We start from the raw sequence: 26065 nt of genomic DNA on the forward strand, positions 1-26065 counted from the left end.
CTAAATTACTGAGACTGGCAAGACTGTGGCTTGCTCTTTTCTCATTTACCATTAGATCAGCCTTTTCCTGTGTATTTTCTTTTTCTTTCTTTCTTTCTTTTTTTTTTTTTTTTTTGTATACAGGGTCTGGATTTGTTGCCCAGGCTGGCCCTGAACTCCTGGGCTTAAGCGGTCCTCCTACCTCAGCCAACTGAGTAGCTGGGACTTTAGGCACACACCTGCACACCTGGCCAGATGTTTTTAATGATTACATACATCACATTCCGTCATGAACCCTGATTTACTTAGTGAAACTTTGTGTGTCTTAGAACCTCTTCAGCCTGGAGGGAGTGATTTGGGTAAGGTTGGGGTTCATATGCAAGTGGGAGGGGTGTCAAGTCAGATCTAATCATTATTGAGTAATGTTGAGATTCATTTGTTACTGAATTTTTGCAGGAGAACGTCTCCAACTGTGAGTTTTCTGTCACTGTGACAAATACCTAAAATAATCAATTTAAAGGAAGGAAAGATTTATTTTAGTTTATGATTTCAGAGTTTCAGTTTGTGGTCACTGGCCCTATTGCTTTGGGCCTGGGTGGCATCGGTGATCATGGTGGGAGTATGTGGTAGAGAAGGTCTGTTCAACCTCATGGCAGCAGGAAGCAAAGAAACCAACAGGAAGGGGCTGTGATCCCAATATCCCTCTCCAGGGCACACTCCCCAGTGACCTAACTTCCTTCCATTAGGCCCTACCTACTGAGGTTTTTACCACCTCCAACAACTCCAAAGGTTAGTGACTTTGGGAGATATTTAAGATCCAAACCATAACACCATCCTTGGGCTCAAAGTCATGCTAAGGATGGGTTCGGGAGACTCTCTGGGTCTGAGAACCCCCACATGGCAAGACCAGTGACCCCTGCTCACATGACCTGTTCTCCCTTGTCCTGCTTGGGCCAAACCCTGAGCAGGAGCAGCCACAACCAAAATGTTCCTGATGAACTGGGGTTCTTTCCCTTTTAAATGAGGTTATGATTTTTGACATTTTGAAGTCTACCTTTCCAGTAATGATGGAGCTTGGGGTTTAATGGGGCAGGCAATTAGTTATTGATTAAATGTATCCTAAGAGATATAATTCCCAAATGCTGTGAACTCATATATCCACCACTTCCATTTTTCTAGGGCTGCTTCAACCCTAAAGAAAGCAATGAAACTTTAGAACTGACCAGAGTGGCTTTCAAAACTCCTAAAAGCAGTGGAGAAAGTGGCTCCATTCTAGCCCTGAAGAATCTGATTTCAGCCTCTCTGCCCCAAGGGCCTGTCTCCCTGCTGGTTGGTGACAGAGTCTGTGTATTCCCCTAGGTGGCAGCTCCCACCCTGTCTGACCACAGCTTCTTTTGGCCCAGATCCTGGCTGACTGAGGGTATCTCACAATGGGAAGAGGTACAGAGGGGGAGCCATTTTGGGGAGAAGATGCTTCTGTACAGGCAGTGTCAGAAGGGCCTCTGGCAGGAGCAGTTGGTTCTGCAGGTCAGAGCACACTGAGCTCTTCGCTCCATCCTGGGCCTCCTTTATATTCCTGATCTTTGTAAGCAGTACTCAGCCCATTCATGGAAACCAGACACCAAGAAGGCATCCTCGATTTTTGCTTCTCCTCCTCCTCTTGGCTTCCAACCCTTCCTCCCAGTCTACCAATTTTACCTCTCTAGGAGTTCCCCATCCTCTCACTGTCAAACATCTCTATGGCGACCTTCCTGGACTGAGCCACCATCACCTTCCCTGAGGATGCTCTGCCTGCATCTGTCCTGGCTGCCCCTCAATCCATTTTCCAAAGAAATCCTCCAATGACCTTTCAAAAATCCAAACCTAATCATGCTACATCCTTTCCTTTAAAAAACCTGTCCCTGCTAAATGCTTAGCATGAAGACCAGCATCTTAGCTGGGTATAGTGGCACACACCTGTAATACCAGCAATTCAGGAGGCTGAATCAGGAGGATCACAAGTTCAAAGACAGCCTCAGCAATTTAGTGAGGCCCTGAGCAACTTATTGAGACCCTGTTATCAAGATAAGCAATAAAAAATATAAAGGGCTGGGGATGTGACTCTGTGGTTGAGCACCCTTGGGTTCAATCCCGGGTACCAAAAAAACAAAACAAACAACTACAAAAAAAGCCCCAGTATTTTGTCAAAGTCCAGGAGAACCAGCGCGACTTGGCTTCTTGACCATCTTGTTGGTCTCAGGCTGTGTATGGAAATTCACACTAAAGGAGAGCATGTAGAGGAGGACAGCAGGGGCCCAGGCCTGAAGCCAGAGGTACACCAACAGTTAAGGGAGGTAGAGAGACCTGTAAAGGAGACTAAGAGGAACAACTAGCAATCAGGAGAAAGAGCCTAAGAGCGGATCACCAAATGCCAGTGTCGACGTGTTTTGAAAGAGACCTGCAGCTCAGCTGGGTCAAATGCTGCTGAGATGTCGGGTAATCTGAGAACAGAGTGGATTTAGCAACCAGGGGCCCTGCTGACCTCACAGAGCCATACAGGGGGCGAGGGGAGCTAGCTGCCATGGGTTGGGTAGGAACAGGTGGTAAGGAAATGGCAACAGCATGGCCAGCGGGAATGTGAGAGGCTGACACATATTGAATTTCATCACGCCAATGAAAACGATTTTCCCAGGAATGGCATGAACAGAGGGAGAGAACAGTCCCAAGAACAAGTATGCGCGTCCAGGAACAGAGCAGGCTGTGGAAGTTGGCACGACCAGCTGATTCTGCAACTCTCTGTTAAGATCCATTTGCTCCTTAAATACTCACAGTTTGTGGCACGTGAGTTTTCTGTGGAATCTAAAGTTTGAGGACAATCTAGGGAAGAAAAATCAACATTCGAGAACATTCTGTCTTGCTAATCTTACAACAGGGTTCCCCATCAACATAGTTTAAGACTTCCCAACCCTTCTCGAAAGCATGTTATTAATTCAATAAATATCTAAGCTCCACTCTGGGTCACACGGTGCTGTAAATGGGAAGAGGGCAGCAGTCACTTTATCCTAGCATTAAGACCACTACGATTGCACATGTACACAGTTGTGAGTATGCATCGTTTATTCCTTCCACATCTGTGGTCAAAGCAAGAATTCTCACCAGAGGGCTAGCTGATATAGTAGAGGGTCCACCTGCTACCTCTCTCTGGGGAACACAGCAGTCCTTCCCCTGACCTTCTTGATTTTGTCCTCTTTAGGAGAAACTAGATTTCAATTTGAGCTTCCCAATGCCAGCCCAGAGCAGGCAGGGCATTGAGACATTTTCTGTTTTCCAGTTGGGAAGCCTAAGGTTCCTCCTGGGTCCAGGGCTGGGGTAGCTGACCTGATGGTGCCCCATCCCTGTTTAGGGGATAAGCATCCTGTATAATTATTAATCCTTGTGGCCTAGGCCTTGGTCACTTATTTATGGACAAGGCCAAAGTCTGGAGCCAAAAAAGCTGAGGCTGCTTTGAACTTTCCTCAGAAATCACCTCTTCTCTGTGGCTCCCTTTCTCATGTGGCTCCAACCTTATGTCCTTCATGCTGGCCTCAGGGTCCAGGCCAGAGAGTAAGCCTCTGGACAGGATGGTCAGCACAGACAGTATGCTATCAAATGATTGTCCCATACTCTGGCAGTTGGGTTTTAGCCCTAAAGTTCTGAGGTCTGGCTTTAGACTTCAGGTCCTGGGTTCTATTTGTCCTGGAGCTTAGCTCCACATTCTAGAATCCACACTCAAATTCTGCTTCCAACTTGGAGCTCTAGACTGTGAATTCTGAATTCCTAGGTCCAAGCTTTGGGTTCTGGGCTTTGGGATCTGAGTTCCACTAAGTTTGCTAGCTCTAGTGTCAGGCTTTGGATGTCAAGTTGGGATTCTGATTCTAGGTCCTGAGCTCCAGGTTCTGGGCCGAGGCTCCAATTCCAGATTGCTGACTCCAGGTTCTAGACTTCAGACCCTTGGCTCCTGGTTCTGGGTTCTGGGCTCCATGCCCCAGTTTCAGGCTTTAGGCTCCAAGTTTTAAGGTCCAGTCTGGGCTCCAGGTTTTTATATGGGTTCTGGGATCCTTTGGTCCTCAGCAATCTGGTAGGATCTTGGCAGATCCCAGTGGGGTTATACCCATCTACTCATCTTTACCAGCCACAACTTCAACCAGACATGCCCTAGGCTGGCTTGGAGGTAGGACACAGATTCCATGATGCTCCTTTTGTTTTTTGTCTCTGCTCTACCCTCAAGCCAGTTCTCTGGAGACAGATGCTAAGATGCCCTTGCCCAGAACCTGGGGCACATCTACACATTCAGGTTCCCAGCTTCTCCTGGCCCCTTCAGGACTATCAGGAATGTGAATGGCACCCACTGGAGTTATGTGGCTCTTGGCCCTGTGCCTGTTCTCGGCTGCATCAGATTCAACGTAACCAACCAGGTGAATGCCTCCCCAACTGGGCCTTTGTTTCCCTGTGGAAATGAACTCCAGCTTCCACAACCCCCAGAATCTAGAGTCCCCTGACTACCAGGCCAGATCCCTTCAGGTGCAACTTATTCTCAGGAATGGCTGCCCCATGGAGCACCAGCCTGCTGCTGCATCTGTGGGCTAGCAGTGACAAAGAAGGTTCCTTAGGTAGTTCTTTGCAGTATTAAATTTATTTATGTATGTATTTATTTTTAAAATATTTTTAGTTGCAGGTGGACACAATACCTTTATTTGGTTTACTTAGTTTTATGTGGTGCTAGGGTTCGAATCCAGTGCTTCACACGAGCTAGGCAAACTACCACTGAGCCACAACCCCAGCCCCTTAAATTTATTTTTTAAATGCATTCTTTAAAAACATTAAATCTAAGGTGAAAGTCTCCTTTGACCAATCCTGATTCCCTCCCTGTCTCCTTGTCAGTTTGGTGTATATACATCTAGAATATTCACTCTCTTTTCTGTACATAGGTTTTTGTCTGTGATTTTTATAAAGGCATTCCCATGGTTTGAACGTGTCCCCCAGAAGCTCATGTGCTGAAACTTGGATTCTAGTGCAGCAGTGCTGAGAGGTGGGACCTTTGGAAGGTGATTGGGTTTTGAAGGATCTGCCTTCGTTAGTGGATTAATCCATTCATGGATTAATAGATTAACGTGTTATTTGGAGGATGGTTTTGTTATAAAAGCCAGCTCTTAGGCTAGTCTGCTCCATCTCACCATGTGATGTACTTCATGTTATGATTCAGCAAGGAGGCCCTCACCAAATGCCAGTACCATGCTTCTGGATTTCCTGGCTTCTAGAACTGTGAGCTAAATAAACCTCTATTTTAATTTAGTAAAATTGATTAATTTTCTGGTGTGGGGAATTGAAATCAGCATGCTTATGTACATGTTCTACCACTGAGCCACACTCCCAACCCAATATACCTCTATTCTTTATGAATTACCCAGCCTGTGGTATTAAGTTATAGCACCAGAAAACAGATTAAAACAGGTATCATGCCATAGGCACTGTTCTGCTTTATTTTGTGGAATAAAAACATGTCTTAGAAAGTTTTCCACATTAGGACATGCTGTACCCAATTCTTTACCTGCTGTGTGGTATTGCAGAGCATGGACATGCCACATCTCACCCACATTTTATTATTTTATTATCCCCACATCTCACCCACATTTGGTTGTCTGCCAAATTTTGTGTCACAGATAACCCTACAGGGTCTGGCCTGCTCATACCTGGAGTGAGTGATTCTCTAGGGGCATCACTAAGGGTCATATGCTATTTTTAATTCTTAGCAGGTACTCCCAAATCACTGCCTAGAGTAGCTCTACCTATATACCTCCTGCACAGGAGGACCCTGGCTCCTCGCTGAGGGCTTCTGCATCACCCAAGCCCTGGCATATGTCCTGCATCAGGCAGTCTGAGTACTGGTGAAGCACCAGTGACAATTCTTTGCAGCATCCTAGGCTTGTCACTTTCCCTCCTGCAACACACCAGGTTGTTTGTTGTGAAGACAAAAATGATGGAATATATCTAACTTGGGAACCTTAGTAAATGTGAGTTCCTCCTCTGAGTGGGGCTAACTTTTTTGGGGGAGTGAGGGATACCAGGGATTGAACCCAGGAGCACTTAAACACTGAGTCACATCCCCAGCCCTTTTTAATATTTTATTTAGAGAGAGGGTCTTGCTGAGTTGCTCAGGGCCTCCCTGAGTTGCTGAGGCTGCCTTTGAACTTGGGATCCTCCTACCTCAGCCTCCCAAGTCACTGGGATTACAGGTATGTACCACCACACAACCACAGAAGCTAACTTCTGTGGGAGATCTTCTACCTGACCCATGACCCCTTTCCCACAGGGCAATCCCATTGATCCCTAAGAGTAACAGGCATCATGGTTGAATCTGCAGAAGTTTAGGATTGGGTGAAGAGTGGGTTTGGCCTGCAAGATCTGCCAACTTTGGGGAGATAGGCTACCCATTAACTGTTTACCCCCATCTCTATATACTGGGGCACATAGAAGGATGTTTACAACCACAGTGGAAAAGTTCCACATCCCAGGAAGTTTGGCAGAAGTTCTGTGGCTGGTTGGGAAGGGATAGGACTTTGTCTTCCCATTCCCATCCCTGGCCTTACACAGTGACTCTAGTGCTATGCAATCCCCTGCCAGGATCCCAAAGTGTCCCTGCACATTTCACTGAGAATGAGACTGCTGATATTGTTAATGAAGCAGGGTTTTTGTAGTTACAGGTCTTAGAAACCTAACACAGCTGGTGCAGTAGCTCATGCCTGTAATCCCAGTGGCTCAGGGGGCTGAGGCAGGGGGATGGAGCACATTCAAAGCCAACCTCAGCAATTTAGCAAGGCCCTAAGCAACCTAGCAAGACCCTATCTCAAAAATAAAATATAAAAAACAGCTGGGATATGACTCAGTGATTAAGCACCCCTGGGTACAGTCCCCAGTGTGTGTGTGTGTGTGTGTGTGTGTGTGTGTAGGTTTGCTTAAAGGGAAAGTCTAGGAATGGTTGATTTCAGGCAGAGTGAACTTTGTCCTAAACCTTGTCAGGAATCTCCTTCCATCTCTCCTCCTGCTCTCCTGCGTCGGCTTCATTTGCATGCAGAATCTCTTCCTGCAGGTCCTTTGTCCAAATCCCCAGGGGACGGTAGAAAATGAACCAGGTTGAAATTCTGACTGGAACAACTGTGGTTAGGGAACCAACACTCAACCAAACTCTGATTGGTCAGGGAAATGGAATGTCTGACTGGCCAGGCATGAACATCAGCCCACCCCAGCAGTCTGGGGTTCAGTTAAACTAGCTAGATAAAATGAGATGAGGGGGCAGAGGACTGAAGTCCTCAGAGAAGGGAGGAGGTCCAGCAAAACCCATGATCTGTTCCATAATTTTTAAGGATGAAGAGGAACCAGTTAGATGAGAAGGGAGAATATAGAGGAAGTTCCTGGAAGGGACATCAGTAAATGCAGCCTGACCTATTTGAGTCAGGAAGGATTCCCCTTCATCCCTCTGGAGAGGCTCCCTTAAATCCCCTTGCTTCCCCTGTGGAAGCACTTACCTCTCTGGGCTGGGACCAAGTCTCAATTCTCTCCCTGCAGGCGGAGGGCCCTCTTTCTGGGAGGTCCTCCCTGTTTCCCTCCTGGAGACAGGGAAGACCACCCAGCCAAAGCAAGCAAGGATGAGAATCTGCCTCCCACAGCCAGTGACAAGATAGGCCTTTGATGCACTTAAGGGAGCCCCCAGTTATGTGCATAGAGATACATTGGGTCCCAAATTGAAGCAGAGAACAGCAACCAGAATGACATATTTAGATCCACAGAGACTGTGGAACAGCTGGATGATGGTCAAGGCACAGCTGTGGAGGGAGGGATCTCTCTTTTCTCTCTCTCTCTCTCACACATGCACCCCCACCCCCCATATTCTTTGCAGTCAGGAAGAGAGATTCTGAAAACAGGAAGTCAGGAGGTACATCCTGAGTGCCCAAGAACTTCCTGGCACTGACCTTGGTGACAGAGGCAGTGTGGTTTGTTGGGGTAGTGGGGTGCACAAGGCAGACTGGCACACAAGGAACACACCTCATGGCAGAATAATAATAATTATTATTATAATAATAACAGTATAATACATCCAGGACAAACCCAGCTGCCCCAAGCCAACTGCTAAATCCATATGTACAGTAGAGTCTATGTGGGTGGAGGAAGGGGCTACCCACCTGTACCCCCAGGCCTCACTTATACCAACTCCCTAAAGAGGGGCCAGCCCCTTTTCCTTCCCACTGCTGAAACTTGGCACAGGCTGGGGAGGCTGGCACAGCCAACGCCACCCCTCTGCATTGGGCACAACCACACCAAGGGGCCATATCCACCTTCCCCCAGTGACCTGGCTACAAAGGATGGTTGAGTGAGCCTGTGAGAGACCAGGTAGTGGCAGCTGTGGGGTGTGGTTCCTCTGAGTGTCCTTTCCACCCACTCCTGACTCTTCCTGAATGGGCCTGCCCATAGCAGGAAGGGACCAGGGACACTCATGGCACAGACAGGGCATGCAAAGTGGAGCCATGACATGCTTGGCCTGCCAGGTACCATGCAGCAGGCCTGGACTCTTACACAGGTGTCAGAGGGCTGGGTGGACAGCGGAGTCTGAGGGCCCCTCCCTGGGCTGGACAGATGATTGAGTTTGTGGTGGGGCCTTCTGGGAGCTGGGTCCTTGGGCAGGCAGCTGCAGAAATTCTGGAAGCACTAGGTCCTCTTTTCGAAGGAGGCCCCTCTGGTCATGGGCCCCACTGCTCTGCACCCGGTTCAGCAGCTCCACCAGCCCTGGGAGCAGCCACAGTTAGGAGGCCCACCCTCACAGAGCTGCTTATGGGAACCCACCTCAGTTCTGCTGCCTCACTATGGCCATAGCCTCCCTGAACCAGCACCAATGGCACCCAGCCCCTTACCCCAACCCTGCTGGTCCCAACTCCAAGGTCCCCAGCCCGCCCACTTCAGCCTCAATGGTACTCAGTCCCCTGTCTTAGCTCAAGCCTCTCCGATGCCACCTTCAATGGTTCCCAGGCCTAATCCCTTAGTCCCTCTTGTCTCCAGTTTCCACCATCCCCCCACTGTACCTTCAATGTCACAGGTTTGCCGTTTCCCAGTGGAACTACTAGGCACCTCCACCAGTGAACTGGGGGACATTGGAGAGGAATGAGAAGCCTTGTCCTGGACTCTAGGAGGGCATCCCTGCAAAAATGTGGGGTCAGAGACAAAGTAGGAGACAAAAAGTAGCAGGTGGTAGATGGCACCCTGGGTTTTTGCTCACCTGGCTGTGGCAGGGAGATATGTTGCGGGCTTCACGAATCTTCCCACCTGTGATAGTGAGAGCCACCGATGGTGTGTTTGCATCCCTACTAGACCCTCTTCCTCTTTGGCCAGAGCCATACCAGATCAAGCCCTGGGCCAATGTCCCCTTACCTGGAAGAGCATCCAAAACCAATCTCTGGGCCGCCACTGAGCTCACTAGCTTCCCCAGATCCAGCGGCTGCTTCTCTCCTGGCTGTGGGGAGAGGTCAGCAGCCCTGGGGACAGGATACTCGCTCCCCACAGTACTGCCCCCCGCCCAGGTCAGAGGCCCCACTGCTCACCCGGTGCAGTTCCACCTGTTCCAGGTTCAGGCCATGCTTCGCCAGGATGGGCTGCAGCGCTTCCTCCAGCCGCTTGGTGGGCTTGGCCGAGATTCGCACCACGCGCTCTAGTGCTGCCAGCTCGAGCCTGCACAGGACCCTCGGCTACAGAGGGGTGGATAGCCAGCCCCTCTCTCCCGCAACCCTCCCATAACGGGCCCCAGAAGGGGCAGGGTTTGAACCGGTAGGTAGGGCCGAACAGGTTTGGGGAGGAGCTTTAGCCAGGGGCGGAGCTTCTATCACAAGGGGTGTAGCCCAAGATGAGACTAGGAGAACAATAGACAGAATCAGGCTGGAAATGATTGTTGGGACCAGAGACCTGGCCTCGGGGAGGAACACTCACTCGAAGGAGATCCTGTTTTCCAGCCGCACTTCCTGGTCCGCCAGCACAATGCAATCCTGATCCAGTACCAGGGCCTTCTGCAGAAGCCAGGCAGGTTCTAAGAGTCCCTCCCCCCACCCAGAGCCATCCCTGGGGGTATTGGGAAACCACTTTAATTTCCTCTTCTGGCCTCCAGAGTGGCTCCCTACTAGAGGGAAGGGCCCATAGGTAACAGAACTGTAGGAGGCAGATGGGGTAATAAGTTGTACCAAGCTGGAGCTGGAGCCTCATAAGGCCAAGGCCAAGGAAAAGATTGGCACATATGCTGGAGGAAACTTGGGAAGTTTATGAGAAACAGGGGTGTAGTGGACATTAAACAATAACTGGGATGCTTTGTAAGAGGCAGACAGGTCTGGATCACTGGTCTGCCTCCTGAACAGCTGCCCTCTTGTCATGGAAAACTCAACCAGAACAGCTGGATACATTTTCTCCCTCACCACCCACCTTTGATCAACTACCCAAGCTTTGTCCCCTTTTAAACACGTGTTCATTTGTCTCCATTCCCTCCTTACTAAGGATACTTCTTGGGCTGGGGATAAAGCTCAGTGGCAGAGTGATTGCCTAGCATGTGAGAGGCCCTGGGTTCAATGCCCAGTTCCACAAAACAAAAATACTAAGAAAAAAAAAAAAGGCCCAAACTTCTATGAGACCAAAGAATCGAAGCATCTGGTACAGTGCCCAACACACAGTAGGTACATAAAGAGTAACTCTAGTGATTACCACACCCTGAGGCCCCACTGCCTATGCTAGCCCAGGGGTGGGGAGTGTGAGAGGGAGGGGGACAGCCTCTCCCAGACAGTAGGCCTGTGCTGTGCTACAGGGACAGGTGGAGTGTGGGTGGCAAAGTTATATTTAGCAGGCATGAAAACCCATCTGGGCTATTGGCAGCTGCTCTAGTGGCCTGAGAGAGTGGGCAGAGTGCCTCCTACTGCTGCCATCACACCCCTGCACTCCAGGTCCCTGAACATGTCCTGTAAGTACTGACCTCCAGACCTTTACTTAAGCTCTTTCCTCTGCCTGGAATATTGTCTCCCACAGTTGTCAGACAAACTCTTCCCCATCCTCATTGATTGCTGCCTCTTCCATGAGGCCTCCCATCCCTGACCAGAAATACCTACCTGTCCCCAAAAGACTCCCTCTGGAGGTTTGACTCCTTCTGCTTAGTTATCACTAGCCTGGAGGGTGGAGCCTGGGTCTGGGTTCCTCAGTTCACCCACCCTGTCAGGGCTTTAGGACTTGGCTACCAGGTAAATGAAATCTTGATTGTCCCCCTGGAATGTGGCATTGTTCCTTCCACGCCCCACCCCCACCCCACTGGATGTTTTTTGCTTTTGTTTTGGTACCAGGGATTAAACTTCCTGGCACTTAATCCCTGTGGCTCAGTCCCAGACTTTTATTTTACTTTATTTAGAGACAGGGCCTTGCTAAGTTGCTTAAGGCCTCACTAAGTTGTTGAGACTGGCTTTGGACTTGAAATCCTCCTGCCTCGCCTTTGGAGCTGCAGAGATTACAGAGGTGCACCATTGAGCCCAGACTGGATGGTTTTGTTGAGAGCAAGTTTTCCTCTAGGGTCCTCTTTAAAGAGTAATGCTAGCTTGCATTTAAAGGAAAGTTGTTTGGGGGATACATGCAGTTGGATGCCCCCAGTGGCAGAGGAGGTATGGCTTCTCCGCAAGTGGCAATTTCAGGGGTGGGCCTGTGTGAATGATAGTCTGAACTGTGGGAGTGAAAGAAAGGGGGGAATCCCAGATCCAGCAGTGACTTCTGGCTTTACCTCCTTGAGACCATCACAGTAGGTTGATGGATAAAGTCATAAACCAGGATTGGCATGGAGTGGGATAGGATTTTTGTGGAACGTGGTAGATGTTCAAGTTTGAGTAAAATGTTGGTACTGGGGTCAATGTGGAGTTGGCATGGGATAGGTAGGGTTGTGGTGCAGGATAGAGTTAGAAAGAGGGTGGTGATAGGGAATGGGGTTAGAATTAGGGTTGTTCTAGTGGATTGGGAATAGAGTTGGAGTCAGGATCAGGAAGAAGTTTAGAGTTGGGGCCAGGTCAAGTTTATACCTGCTCATTGCCCACCAGGTAGACCTTGATGTCAGGTAGAGAGAGGCCTCGTTTCTCACAGATGCCTGCCAGCATGTCGCGGATAGTGAGGCCGGGTCGGGCCAGGGCCAAGGATGCTGTTCCATCAGGCAGGTACACACAGCAGTACTTCCCTGGCCGGCTTTCACTGTCTCCCTCGGTGCTCCCAAGGCTCTTCCGGTGGCTCTGATCATGGGCAGGAGTTGGGGGAAGTTGTTTGTACACATGCAAGGAACGCAGACACAAAGACAGGTAAACTCACTGGGGCACACACAGAATCTAGGACACACCTGGAGGCAGCTAAGAGGCATCCTACTAGGAAGGAAGAAAGATATGCACACCCAAGTTTGTGGGCACTCAAAGACAGTTTCACCCATTAAAACAAGCACAAGCCATGTTCACTTGGGCATCCACACATGCACACACATCTGCCAGCTGAGGATGTGCACCCATGACAAGCATGGGGACCAATGTAGTGAGGACAGAGAGAAAAGAAGGAGTCAGAGGGGTTAGCTAGCTACGCAGGGCAAGTCAGGAATGGAAGGGGGAACATCAACTGGGAACGACGGGGATCAAATAAAGGACCTTTGAGTAGTGATCCTAACCTGTACTGCACCTCATTTCCCCCAACAGTCAGCTCACCTCAGATTTGCTGCTGACGAAGGCAAGGAAGCCGAGGTCCAGACTGGCGGAGGAATTGAGGGAGCCCTGAGACTCTCGGCGCAAGACTGAGTTTGCGACCCCTCCAGCTAGCTCTAGGGGAGAGGAAGCTATAAGCTGGAATAGCCCCTCTTCCCTCCATCCATTCCACAAGGCTTCTTCCCCCACCTTGTGGACCTTGTTTGGAGCTATCTTGCAGAGGCCCAACGTGGTATAGGTCCCTGGAAGTATTGCTACTATGGAGATCTTCCTAACTTCTGGGGTCTAGTATGGGAACAAATCCCCCAGAGAAATGAGGTGGTCTCAGGAACGTGGATTTCATTTATTTATTTATTTATTTTTCAGACTTACCGATTGTCGGTGGGCCAAACAGGAGGAAGAGGACATTCCCAAAACTTGCCCAAACTCCCCTACCCCTTCTTTAGGGCCTTCTCCTGCCCTCACCTTTACGGAAAGACTTGCGGAGCGGGCGACCACCAGGACCCTCAGCTACTGGCAACTGCCCCAGCTCCTCCACACCCAGAGGCAGCGACTTCCCAGGTTTCAATTTCGGCTTCTGCGGGTACAGGGAAGGCCCCAGCCCACACACAGATCATGGGCTCACACCCATAGATGTGCACTCAGCGGTGTACCCTCTTGAAGACGTTCAGCTGGCTCCCCAGCCTCCCACCGCCGCTCATCCTCACCTTCCTTGTGGTGTCAGGGCTGCCGAGGCGGGAGGAGCCGGGTTCCCGCAGGGGGCGCCCCTCCGCCTCCGCCAGAAGGCACTCGCGGTACAGCGGAGATTTGACGAAGCGGGCATAGCTGTCGAACTTCATCAAGTTGAAAATCTACCGGGACAAACGTACCGGAAGTCAGCAGGGGGCTGGGTGGGTGGGCGAGTACTCCCTCAGGCAGGCTCGCCCCCAACCTACAGAGGATCAGTTCCCGAGGTACAACTCCGGGGTACTCCAGGGCCTGGGCCCCGCCCCTACTCTGGGCCCCGCACCCAACTGAGCTAAGCCCCGCCCTCAGCCGGTCCTTCACCGTAGCCTCTAGTACCTCCCGCAGACTCCAGCATTTGGCTCTGGCTCCGCATCCAGGTTAATCCCCTTCCCTTCGCAGCTCAGGCTCCTGCATCTGACCTCGCCCCCTTCCCATTTGTCTCTTTCCAAGGCCACACTCTCTCAGCGCAGGCAGGGCCCCTTGACACCGCTCACCTGAAGCTGCTGTGCCCGAAACATATCCGGCCGGGGTTGGGCCAGCACCTCTTCACCCAGCCAGGCCTGCCGGTCGATGTTCACAGGACTCAATGCCTGACTGGATAGGAACTCCTGGTAGATGTTGCGTGCCTCCTGGGCTAGCTGGGGGAGGAGGACAGGGGAAGAAGGTCGGGGTCGACCCGGCCCCACCTCTCTGACCCAGCTCCCTTCCCCCCAGCCCACCTGCTGGGTGTCGCTGGCTGGGATCTGCTGGAAGCGCTCACAGGCCTTCCAGAAAGTCACGTTCTCCGCGCTGAACTCCTTCTTCAGGAACTCCTGGGAGGAGGAGAAAGGGGGAGGCAGTCAGACACAGAGACTGAATTGGGGAATGTGTTCAAAGAGATTGGGACAGACACTGGACCAAGAGACCAGCCAGACAGATAGGGCCAGACATACAGATGGCTGCAGATCCGGAGGCACAGAGAGAAAATAAGCAGAGATGAAGAGAGATAGAAGGAAGAGTTCCCAGTTGGGAGAAGAGGGAGGGCGCCAAAGAAAGACTGAATGGTGGAGAGGAGGAAAGAGCCCCACGCCCACCAGCCTGAAGTTCCATCCATGCCCTCTCCCATTACTCCTGCCCCTCCTCCTGCAGAATCATCTGCCATCTGCTCTTCCCATCTCACCCCACCCTAGAACTTACTGTGAAGTAAGCCAGGCCCAGTGGGTCTTGCAGCAGTCGCTCAAAGGATAGGGCCCAGCTGGCCACAGGCTGCTCCTCCGTGGGGAAGGGGCTGCTGGGGCCACTGGGGAGGCTGTGGATGCTGAGGGAGCTGCCTCTGCCCTCACCCTGGCCCTGGGACCCTGCTGTGCTGCTCAGCTCTGCAGGTGGATGGACAAGTGGGGGTGAGCCTGGTTTCCTTCCCTGGTCCCAGGCCCCACCCCACCCCCAAGTAGGCATCTATTCAACAGACACTTTCCCTGGAAAATTCTTAAGTGACAGAGTATCCCCAGTCACTTCCACCTCCCTCCCCTCTGCCCCCTAGCCAGGTCTCCACATTCTGTCACTTACCCCCATCTGAGACAGCCAGAACCTAGGAGAGATCCAAGGTAAAAAATCAGAGCAGAGCTCAATGAGGAATTCCAAGGGACAGTTCCAACCTCCTGGGAGCTGGAACTGTGTTCTTCTTCTCTACCTGGAGAAGCATGCTGGGTGTCCCCAGTCAGTCACTGCTTGGTCAGGGTTTTGCTTTGGCTGCCCAGGTTTCTTTTCCATCATGTGCCAACCACTGTGTGCTGGGACTTATGCCAGTTAACCTGTGGTGGCCCCTGGTTCCCTCTTCTCCCAGCCCTTGATGGGTAAGCCCAAGTGTGCATTGCAACTTTAATCCTATCTCTGCCACTAACTAGCTGTGTGACTTTGGGCAAATCAGTTCACTTGTTGGCCTCTGTCTGTAAATAGGGGATGATGCTAAGAATAGTAGCTTCCTTCCTGGGGCTGTTGTGAGGATCTGAATCCATTTAATATATTTATAGCATATGGAACAGTGGCAAGCACATGTTAAAGACTTTATCAATACTTGCTGTTGTCTTAGAGGAAGGAGAGGTCTCTCTAGTCAATGATCACCTTATTCCAACTGTTTCCTCTTGGGGTGCAGGTCTTCCACAGGTCCCATCCCACCTTGGGCAAGGCACAGGGTGCTATTTTTATAGTATAGAACATTGGATCTTCAACTTTAGCATAGAATGACCAGGAGGGACCCACTGTCAGAAGTTCAGTAGATCCAGGATAGGCTCCCGAGGCTCTCCATTTCTAATTAGCTCCCAGGTAATGCTAATGCCACTGGGTCACACTATGACTAGCACTGCTGTATAGGCCAACTCCATCATCCCCCACAACATACAGGAACTAACTTCTCTGGGAATCCCAATCATTAGTGAAACAGAAAAATCTTCCTCTCAAAATTACTGTTGGGTTTCTGTAGGTTCCCTTCCTACCTTCCTAGCAGCTCCCTGGCTTCCTCATGATCCCCTACCCATACAGGATGACCTCTACCCTTCCCTAGACTACCCTTCTGTCCTGGCTCTTTGTCCACCCCACCCTACTCCCAGATCTCCTGCTCCAACCATATGTAGCCAACTTCCTACCAGCATTTCTACCAAGTGAACTATTCAAACTCAACCAATCCCAAATGGAAACCCCTCTGTCTCCACCAAAATGGAGAACCGAATCAGCTTTCTTACATTCCCCATCTTTCTTCCCATCACCTGAGTCATCCCCAATTCCTCCCTCCCTCTCACCTCCTACACTTTTATTAGGCTCTGTCATAAGAGCTTCCATCACCTGTTCCTTCTTTCAACCCCACTGGAAACAGGCCTGGCAACATTTCCCCCAGAAAGCCTTCCCTGTCCTGTTTCTCTACTCCTGGCTTCCACCATGGTAACATCCATATCACAGAGTAGCCATCTGTAAGCCAAATCTTATTATTATACTGTTGTTCCCCAGAAGTTTTTTTTTTTTAAATAAGTTTAAAGAACTTTCCTACATTTAAAAATCAATAGATTTTATGTAAAAACCTAACTTTATGTCTTCTTTTTAAGACTGTGATGCTCCAGGTGTCCTGAGTTTCTTCCCAGCACAGCAACCCTGACTGGCACTGAGCTGCCATCCTCTTCCCTAAAAGGAACTTAGACTCCCCTCAGGGGGCCTTTGAACCAGTTTGCTACATCTACCTTACTTTGAAAGCAGTGGAAAGTACGCACTGCCCCCAGACAGCCTGAGTTCAAATTTATGCTTTGTGACCTTGGAAAATATACATAACCTCTTTGTGCCTTATTTTCTTCTCTTAAAATTGGGGCGACTTTTGAAGTTTCCATTTAATAAGTAAACATAAAGAACTCAGCAGATTATCTGTAAGGTAATAGATGTTCACTGTTGATGATATTATTGTTGATGCCTGATGCTGCCTTTTTCTAGTTTTAGACCTTGCACTCCTCCCTGAGCCCCCCTCTCCCATCTGGTGCATGGAGTAAGAAGTTGCTGAGCAGGAGACAAAGTTTGCACCGAGAGGGCTGGGCGTGGGCCAAGCTCCCCGGCACACCACGCCCTGCGCGCCCTCCCCCGGCCCCGCCCTCGCTTGCCCTACCTCTCCACTCCCCCAGGTGACCCGCGTCATCAGAGTCATCTTCCCCAACGAATGTCAGTGCTTCCCACAGTTACGGGAGAAAGTCCTAACTCCTGGGGACGCGAGGCAGGTGCGAACAGGGGCACGTGGAATCCCTTCCCCACCCGCTGCGAGGTTCTTTTTCCGGCCCGCTTTTTTCCTTCCTGGAGGCTTCGACAGCCCGCACCTGCCTTCCCTCTTCCGTGCCTTCTTCCTCCCCGGGGCTGCTCTGCAGCTGCCGCTGTGTTCCCAGCTTCAGAGACCTCGGCACCCTCCCCCCAGTTCTCCGGGAGTCATCGCCCTCGCACTCCGCCGGGGCTGTCTGGCCTGCCCCTTCCCTCACGCCTCTGTCCTGCCTGCTTCTCAGCCTCCCCTTTGCGTGGGGCCCTCTGTGGCCAGAAATCACAGACTTGGCCAAAGGTGCGGGAACCCGAGCAGCCCGTGCTCCCTTGGGTTCAGATCTCAGAGGTTTCATTTCTACATTAAGTTCAAGGGAATGTCTGTGCCCTTAAGTGGGGCGCTCCAGGCCCTGCCCCTCCCCATGGTCCATCTGGGACCCTGCCCACCCTGACTCCACTAAGTCCTGTTGCAGGTGCCAGGGTACAGTTAAAACCCTCCCTGGGCCTACGAACCCTCCCCCTTACCTCCACCCTACACTCTCTGGAACTTTTCTATTTTCCCCATACCCCTACCCACTCCTGCTTCCTACTAGGCTGTTTTCTCTGAGTAGCTGCTTCTCGGCAAACGCACCCCTGAAATGTTCCAGATCCCTGCCCATTGACCTCAGTCATCTTTCAATACCAATCCCTCAGAACCTTCCTTAGGACCAAGCCTAGGCCACCCCAAGTCTGGCCCCCTCTCCCATGTGGGTCTGGTAGCTCCTAGAGGGTGGGCCTGGTTGAGGTGAACTCCCTGCTCCAAAGGCACCCTCTTTGGGTGCTCCCAAGCAGCCCTCAGGGCCATAGTGACCCTTCATCCCCAAGACTCAGTCACTGGAAGCCCCAGCATCTGCCTTTGCCTCCTTCATCTGGAGCCTCTTTGGCCCCACTAGTTGTTGACAGCACAGTTGGGACTGAGCAGGTATAGGGACAGAAATCTGGAACTGGGATGGAGGAGGGATAGAGTTCAATTCCAGCTTGGCCACTGGGAGGCAAGTACCTTCTCTTCCCTGAGCCTCCATTTCCTGCTGGGTAGCAGGGGGCTTAGCCTTCCCAACCTCCTGAGGCTGCTGTGAAGGTTCAATGAGGCCCTGTGTGTGAAGAAACCAGTGTGTTCTGGTAAAGCTGCATCCTGTGGCAAAGTGGGGTTCAGATTCCTCCTGGCCTGGGAAAGTCTTGTTGAGCAGGGCTGCCCCCCTCACCCCTCACTGGTCTCTGCCAGCTTGAGGAGAAGTGGAGAGTGAATGGAAGAAAAGGGGAAGACAGGGTGAGGAAGGGTGTGGTGACCAGTGACACCCCTGACCACAGTTGGGCTTTAGTTTGCCAAGCTTTGACCTTAGGAAGTGGACCCTCAGGGACCAGCTGGCACCTGAGGGATACTAAAGTGAGGATGAGGTCCCAAATTTCCTGAGCTCCAACTGTGTGACAGGCACCCTTTGGCATTACACACATGTTCTCACTCCATTCATGTAAGAATATGTAAATGTATGCTCTGCAGCATGTATCATTGCCCCCATTTTATAGATGAGGAAACTGAGGACCAAAGAAATTAGAGGTGGGAAGTGGCAGATCTGAGATTAGTCCACCTCTGGAACATGAGTTTTTCCCCACACTGCTTCCCTGTGAGCAGAGGAGGCTGGAGGCTCAGGAGGGGTGAAGAGCCTAGGGGTTCCTCTTAAACTGTGTCCTTTGAAGGGATCAGATCTAAAATGGAGGGAGATTTATTGAGCATCTTCTGTCCAGGACACCTCTACCATCGTCTTATTTCATTCTTCAGAAAATGGATGCCCTGAGAGTCTCTCCAGGGATGTCTACACGCAACCCTGGGTGCCTGGTCCCTTCATCCTAAGCCAGCCCTGTGTAGCTGACCCCAGAATCAGCCCCTCTGTAAGGCCACACTGCCCCGGAGCACCTGTCCTTAAGCTGGACACCAGGAACACAGAAAGAGACACATGGAATTTACTAGGTAGGTCTCCTTGGCAGGAGGGGAACACTAACCAGGTCCCTCTGACAGTGACAGAATGTGATAACTGCCCCTCACCAGGCTTAACTTGAAGCCTCCCCTTGGTCCAAGTCCATCTGCACCAACTGTTTGCCCACATGCAGGCATCTCGACACCATTTCTCCATCTAGCTTTAGGGACCGTCTTCTCCAGTGCATGAAATTAGTGGCGAAGTTCAGTTCTTCCTGCTGTGCCCCTCTTAGCCTTCCCTATCCCTGACCTGCAGCTCTAACTCAAAACTGAATTTTATTTCACTATTTTATTTCACCCATGTCTTTTGTGCCTTACCAAACTGAGAGATGTTTGGGGGAAGGAACTGGGGCCACTGGCCTGGGTCTTAAGTGCCTCGAAGAAGGGGCAGCACACAGTAGACCCTGAGGAGGGTCGAGTGACTGAGTGAGCAAGAGTGCCCAAGTGCAGTGGCAGCTGGGGTGCATAAAGATATTCCTGGGAGGGGGCCAAGAGCCATCTCTAAATGACAATTTCATTGCAACTCCCTGATAAGCTGAGTGACAGAAAGGCTGAGAACTGAAGCTGCATCAGCAGGGGATGACGAAGGGTGGGGGTGGCGGCAGGCAGAGGGGAAAACCAGAGCCAGGTAGTGCTGAGGGGAGGTGTCCAAATGCTGACCCTTCTCCTTGACAACTGACCTGGGCACATTATTTATTCCTCTGAGCTTCCCTTGGGAGGTAACTTCTGGAAGGAATCAGACTCCTGGCCAACAGGTGCCTCTCCATCCCCATCCCTGCCACAGTTGCCAATGCCTGTCCACTGCTCCCTCCCCCAGGTGAGCACAGCCTCAAAGAGCTATCCAGTGGCCAGCCAGCAGGCAATCTGTGATGCTGAGGATCCCAAGAGCTGACAGAGAGAGTTCATTATGGGTCCAGGAAGGTGAAAATATCCTGTGTGTGACAGCTGCTGCAAGGAGCCAGTGCATTTATGGGCTTGATAGGACTGGGGTCAAAGCTTGGGGGACTCTTCCTACTCTGAATGACTTTGGGGTAGAGAAGCCATGGATAGCACTGGAGGGCCAGAGGCTGGGTCTGTCTTTGGGCCCCCTGTGCTGCCCTGCAGTTCTGGGCTCTGTTCTTATACATCAATCCAACTGACCTTCTGAGGTGGGCCTGCGGCTACTCCAAGAGTTTTGTGGCCTGGACATTTGGGGAAGGTTAAGCAAAGCATCATTCCCCTGGGGTGGAAGCACAAGGCCTCATGGTCCTTGAACATTCAAAGTTGGGTTGATGGTAAAGACAGTGAGATGGAGTTGAGCGAGCTTTGAAAAATTTGTCTGTCTCCCAACCAAGCCAGCCTAGAGATAAACAAGAAAGAGATGCTGGGAGGAGAGATGGAGACAGATCTTGGAAACTGGAACAGGGGTAGGGCTTGGGGGTGGTTCTTGATGAGGCAGGAGAGCCTTGAAGAATGGGCTGACATTTGCCCAGCTCTTACAATGGGTCAAGGACCTCATATTCATCATTCTACTTAGTCATATTAACAAGATTGTGATACATTTCAGTCTCCTTATTTTACAGATAAGGAAACTGATGGTCAGAGAGGACCCCTGCCAGTAAGGGACAACAGAGCTAAAACTGAAACCCAGGTCATTCTAGATCCATTGTCTTTGTCCTGTGGTACTAGGCTAGGACCCATTTTGGGGGTGCTACATACTGTCTTCTTGGAGTTGTTGGGAGGCTCTTTCAAGTAATTCAGAACCCTAGGGGAGAAAAGGAGGCCTATACAGCCTGCCCCATCTGCTGAATGAATGAAAAGAGTTAGAACCTTTGAAGGCAACTCTGATGGGGGTTAAGTAACTCGGGAGAGGGTGTAAGGGATGGAGCAACTGCAGCCAGAGGTATCCTAATGCTCAGATACCCCCACCCTTCCTGGAAGCCCAGGAATAGAACAAGTAGAAGTTGTCCAACCTGGCCTAACCCTGAAGACCCATCTGAGACTGCCCAAAGAATGCCAGTTTGGGCAGAAAGCCTTCAGAGCAGTGGAAATAGAGGGCAGTGACCGAGCAGGGGCTGCCCCTAACCTGACCTTGGGCACCTGGGGCATGGAGTGAGGAGGGGAGGACAGGGACTGAGTGAGATGTGGGGGCTTGGACCACAATAGAGGTGAGCAGTGGGCCAGGGGCATATCAGCTCTCCCTGCTAGCCTGGGATGCAAGCTGCTCCAGATGAGGCTAGCATCAGTAGCTGGTAAGGGAGTAGCGTGTTGGGCTTGCATGCTGGACCAGAAGCCTTTGCCCACTCTGCTTTCGTCTCATTCCCAGGGTTGCACCAGGCTCCTGGCAGGGCCATCCAGAAGGGTCCTGGGGCAAGGGCACCAGGTCCACTGCCTGTGGCTATCTGTGCCCTACTTCTCCCGCCTGGTGTCAGCCCATGGGCTCTTGCTTGTCCCTACCGGGTGTGCCTCCTGGGCTCCACCCTGGGTGTGCCCACCCCCTCCTTGTGGCCCTGGCCCACAGCTGGCACTCACCATGCGCCCGTTGGGGACGCCCAGGTGCTTGGGCTTCCCTGGCATGCCGCTGCTGATCACAGGTCCCTGCTGCGGGGGCCGCCCACCATGGGGACTGTGGGCAGTGCCGGCCAGAGCTTGCACAGTGGCAGGCAGGCGTCAGAGAGAGCCCGGCTCTGCTCCTCCGGGCCCTCACATCCTGAAACACCAGCTCACTACCTCTTTTTTCTGCCACAGGAAGTGTCTCTATAGAAACCAAACCACAGAAAGAAGCAAGGTCTAAGAGAGCGAACGCCTCTTCCTACACACACACACACACACACACACACACACACATTCATGCGCACACGCACACACACGCACACACACACGTTGCCAACACACCCTTGGCAGCACCCCACGCAGACATCAACACACAGCAGAGGCCTCCCAGCACCCAGGGAGGAGACCCGCCTGGTCTGGCTCAGTCCTGGGAGCTCCAAGATTATGTATGACAGAGTGCATGGTCACACATTTGGCCCCTACATACCTGGCACCTGGCAGAGGGTCCTGTGGAGATGCCAACATGTGCTCTGGGTCCTGCATATCCACATCTGAACTTTGCTTAGCACACCCTGATCTCATACCTACTGTGTGTGAGCAGTGCCATGCTCAATACCTGTGCCCCAGCAGTTGTGACCGTGCAGATTTACCACCCTAATCCCAGACACCTATAGGCTCTCATCTCATGCATGTGCCCAGGTGTACATACACTAGACACCTTGTGTTCATGGCCATGCACACACAGGCCACTCAGGTGTACATATCATAAACACTTGGGATCTCCCTCATCAGTGGCCTGGGTGTTCAGTCATAGGCGCTCACTTCCTTGGATAGGCACATGTGACAAGCACACCTGTATACAGGCCCATATGTACAGACACCCCAATGACATACATAACCAGGTACGTGCATCTCACCTACCTGGGTAAGAGAACAGATCAGGTACATCTATGCTAAAGGCTGTGTGCATTCATTTTCATTCACATAGAAATCCTGTCTTGGTGTAGGACTGTCTCAGTTCAGGTTTCGATAAGAAAAATGCCATGAACTGTGTGATTTAAACAACAAACACTCATTTCTCACAATTCTGGAGGTTGGGATGGTCAAGATCAAGGTGCAGGCAGATTCCGTGTCTAATGAAGTCCCCTTTCCAGGTTTTCAGATGACTGTCTATATCCTCAAGTGAAAAAGCAGAGAAGAGGAAATATGCACCCTGCTGTCTCTTCTTAAGGGGTGCTAATGCCACCATAAGAGATTCCTACTCATAACCTAGTTACCTCCCAAGTTCTCATCTCCAACACCTCCAGATACCATCCCATTGGGGGTTATTGTTTCAGCATATGAATACTGCAAGGGATATAAACATTCAGTTCATAGCAAGTACTGTTGCCTGAAGGGTAACCTCTACCCTCAGCCCTGACTGAACCCCACATGTGTCGGGGTTTCCAGGACCCCCAGCCTTGGGCATGGTCAAGATGGCGCCTGACGCTGAGCCAAAAGCGGCCAGCTATACAGTAAACAACCAGCGAATTCCAATGATTGGCTAGTTAACGATGTGACTAGAGCATGCCCCCCTCGTGTACCTATCCTATGCTTGCAGCTGTCCGCGTTCACCTCGTGTACTCTCCCCTGATTGGTTGAAGTGTATATAAGCCTGGTGGGTGGGAGAGTAGAGAGGCAGAAGCGGAAGAAGCGGTGGCGGCGGAGGCGGAGGAAGAAGCTGAGAGAAGAGAAGCTGGGAGTGCGCGGAAGCTAGGAGTAAGAGAAGTATAGGAGAGGGACTGTGCACAATAAACTTCCAAAGCTTCAGACGTTTGTCGTGTCTCTCTCTGCGGGCAGAGGGAGCGCGATACACATGAACTCAGGTCCTTTAACCAGAGTCCTCAGTTTGCCTCCTACTTACACATACACGTTCCCATGACAAGGACTCATATTTTACTCCAAGTGTGGGCTTACTTAGGAACCTCAAGGCACCTACCACTCAGGTTTGGGATACTTCTTTTATAGAGACAAGGTAGTACCCCCTGCTCCATAATCTATCTCTGCCCCACTGCCCACTTCTAGGGTTATGACCTGAATTCTTCAATGGCAGAAACCGAGTCACTCCTCACTACACACCTGCTCTCCCTGGCACATGGCTAATCTCAACTTCCCAGGACCCCTCATAGGCACTTGTGGGGCTGGGGATATAACCAGTTGGTAGAGTGCTTGCCTTGCATTCACAAGGTCCTGGGTTCAATCCCCAGCACCGCAAAAAAAAAAAAAAAAAAGAAAAAAGAAAAAAGAAAAGTAAGAACATTATAGGCACTTATGATCATGTGACCAGTTCCCATCAATGAAGTGTGAGTGGAATGACGTGCCATTTCTGGACCAGGTTTTGAAGAAATAGGTGTGTGTCCTCCACATCTTTCTCCTTTAACTCACTGTGTATAGAAGATGAGGCCCTAGAGGATTGTGGAGTCATAAAAAGGAAAAAGTGATGTCTGTGCATTAGCTCATGAAGGATGCCATCCATCAACTTGGAATATGAGCCCTGGACAGCTATGGCAGCTCTCCAGAAACAAATTTCTTTGAGCCATTGTACACATTAGGGTTTATTTGTTACAGCAACTAGCATGACCCTAGTTAATACACCTGATTCAACTCTTTCAAATATCTTGCTTCAGTTTATTCAGACAGAGGGATTCAGTTAGACTTAATTTGTGTAGGGGGTGGAGATGAGGTTGCTTTCAGACATAGATCATTGTCAATGGTATTTTTTAAAAGATGAGTTTGTTTGTTTTTATAGTATTGGGGATAGAACCCAGGGCCTCATGCATGCTAGGCAAGTGCTCTGTAACTGGGCCATACCTTGGCTCAATGGTGGTCTTCTCAGAGTACCTATGAGGGGGTTTAAGATGTATGCCATAAGTGGAGTCTATTTGCTGTGCTATATATAGATCCAGGTCAAGGCTCATAGGATGTTTTACAGTTTACAGTGCCTTCTGACAGGATTTGAATTGATCCTCCTAACCATTCTGTGAGTGGTGTTCATTATTCCTATTTTATAGATCAAGAAACTGAGGCTCAGAGAGAAGTGAGTTGTCCACGGCTATCTATATCATGTTAGAGACTTGCTAATGGCAAATGCACCTTGGATGCTGGGACCTGGGCTTAAGCCTCCACCAGCTCAGGAGCCAATAGTTCATTTTCCTCCCCTCAAAGAATGAGTCACAAGTATTTCCTCTTTTTTTTAATTGCTTTTTTTAAAGTTTTTTTTTTTTTAGTTGTAGATGGGCACAATACCTTTATTTTATTTATTTTTGTGGTGCTGAGGATCAAACCCAGTGCCTAACACGTGGTAGGCAAGTACTCTATCACTGAGCTACAACCCCAGTCCAAGTATCTCCTCTTAAGTTTGTCGTCTCCTGCAACTGCCAAAATGCCTCTCCCCAACTCTCCAACAGGGATGCCAATTCTAACTCTACCCACAGCTTTAGCACAGGGACCTCAGCTAATCCTGGGATTTCTCATCTCTTAACCCTCATCTAGTTTTCTCCACTCTGTGGAATACTTGGACCCACAGAACACTGTCAACTTCCCTCTCTCTGGCTTCCCACAGCAGAACAGTTACTAATATCTAGTTTCTGACTGGGACTTCTGATCCTTCTTCACTGTAGAGACATCCTTGGCTTAGGACTTGCCCTCTCTTATCTGGCCAAAATGAATTCAGTTTTTCAGTCTCTTCCCATTCCAGCAAGAGAAACGCACACTTCAGTCACTGCTGTACTTAAAACCATCTCACTGAGTTCTTCAAAATGGCCATACTCCTTGGTGGGGAATTAAGATCCTTTGAATTTTGTCTCAGCTACTCCCCGTCTCCAGTCACATACTTCTTATCTGTTCCAAATTGTTGTATTCCTGATGCATCCTCCTTGATTTTGTATCTCATGTTGTCTCTACTGAGAATGCCATTTCCCTCCTGGTAAATTCCTACTCATTCTTCATGACCCAATTCCAGGATCTGCAACAAATATTCTTTCACCAACTAAGCACTTCTTATGTGCACTATTCTAGATGCTGGGATTCAGCAGTGACTGTAGTTGACAAAAATCCCAGTCCTCATGGAGGTCCAGTGGAACATCCATGTCCTTGTTTGCACAGGTATAGATAAATCTCCAGAAGTGTAGACCTGTTGGAGGGGAGGTGGAGGACTTTTGTTGCACATATGTTTGTATTCTTTGTCTCTCCATCTCTCTATACATATACATATACATATACATATACGTATACATATATGCAGCTAGCTTTCTGAATTTGCAGGTTCCACATT

General features: G+C 50.4%; 1 protein-coding gene across 1 annotated transcript; it reads right to left on the bottom strand.

Moving 5' to 3' along the window:
* Positions 1 to 8043: 8043 nt before the first annotated feature.
* Positions 8044 to 21909, bottom strand: Rgs14 (regulator of G protein signaling 14). The gene is made up of 15 exons (XM_047556059.1): positions 21733 to 21909; positions 15000 to 15021; positions 14631 to 14809; positions 14174 to 14266; positions 13949 to 14092; positions 13436 to 13579; positions 13194 to 13305; positions 12732 to 12844; positions 12072 to 12275; positions 9967 to 10043; positions 9585 to 9711; positions 9415 to 9496; positions 9263 to 9309; positions 9069 to 9183; positions 8044 to 8775 (listed from the first exon to the last, which is right to left on the bottom strand). Exons 1-15 carry the CDS (start codon positions 21775 to 21777, stop codon positions 8573 to 8575), a joined length of 1707 nt encoding a protein of 568 aa, XP_047412015.1. The 5' UTR covers positions 21778 to 21909; the 3' UTR covers positions 8044 to 8572.
* Between the last annotated feature and the right edge of the window lie 4156 nt (positions 21910 to 26065).

The sequence above is a fragment of the Sciurus carolinensis genome, chromosome 6, assembly GCF_902686445.1.
Source record: "Sciurus carolinensis chromosome 6, mSciCar1.2, whole genome shotgun sequence".
NCBI lineage: Eukaryota > Metazoa > Chordata > Mammalia > Rodentia > Sciuridae > Sciurus > Sciurus carolinensis.

Bases quoted from the DNA above. Each gene is read 5' to 3' on its own strand.
- Rgs14 (XM_047556059.1), bottom strand. From the start codon at position 21,777: ATGCCAGGGAAGCCCAAGCACCTGGGCGTCCCCAACGGGCGCATG. The intron at 13,580-13,948 runs GTGAGCGGTGTC...TTGTCCCGGTAG, and splicing joins TTCGGGCACAGCAGCTTCAG to ATTTTCAACTTGATGAAGTT. The intron at 9,497-9,584 runs GTGAGCAGTGGG...CTCTCCCCACAG, and splicing joins AACAGGTGGAACTGCACCGG to CCAGGAGAGAAGCAGCCGCT.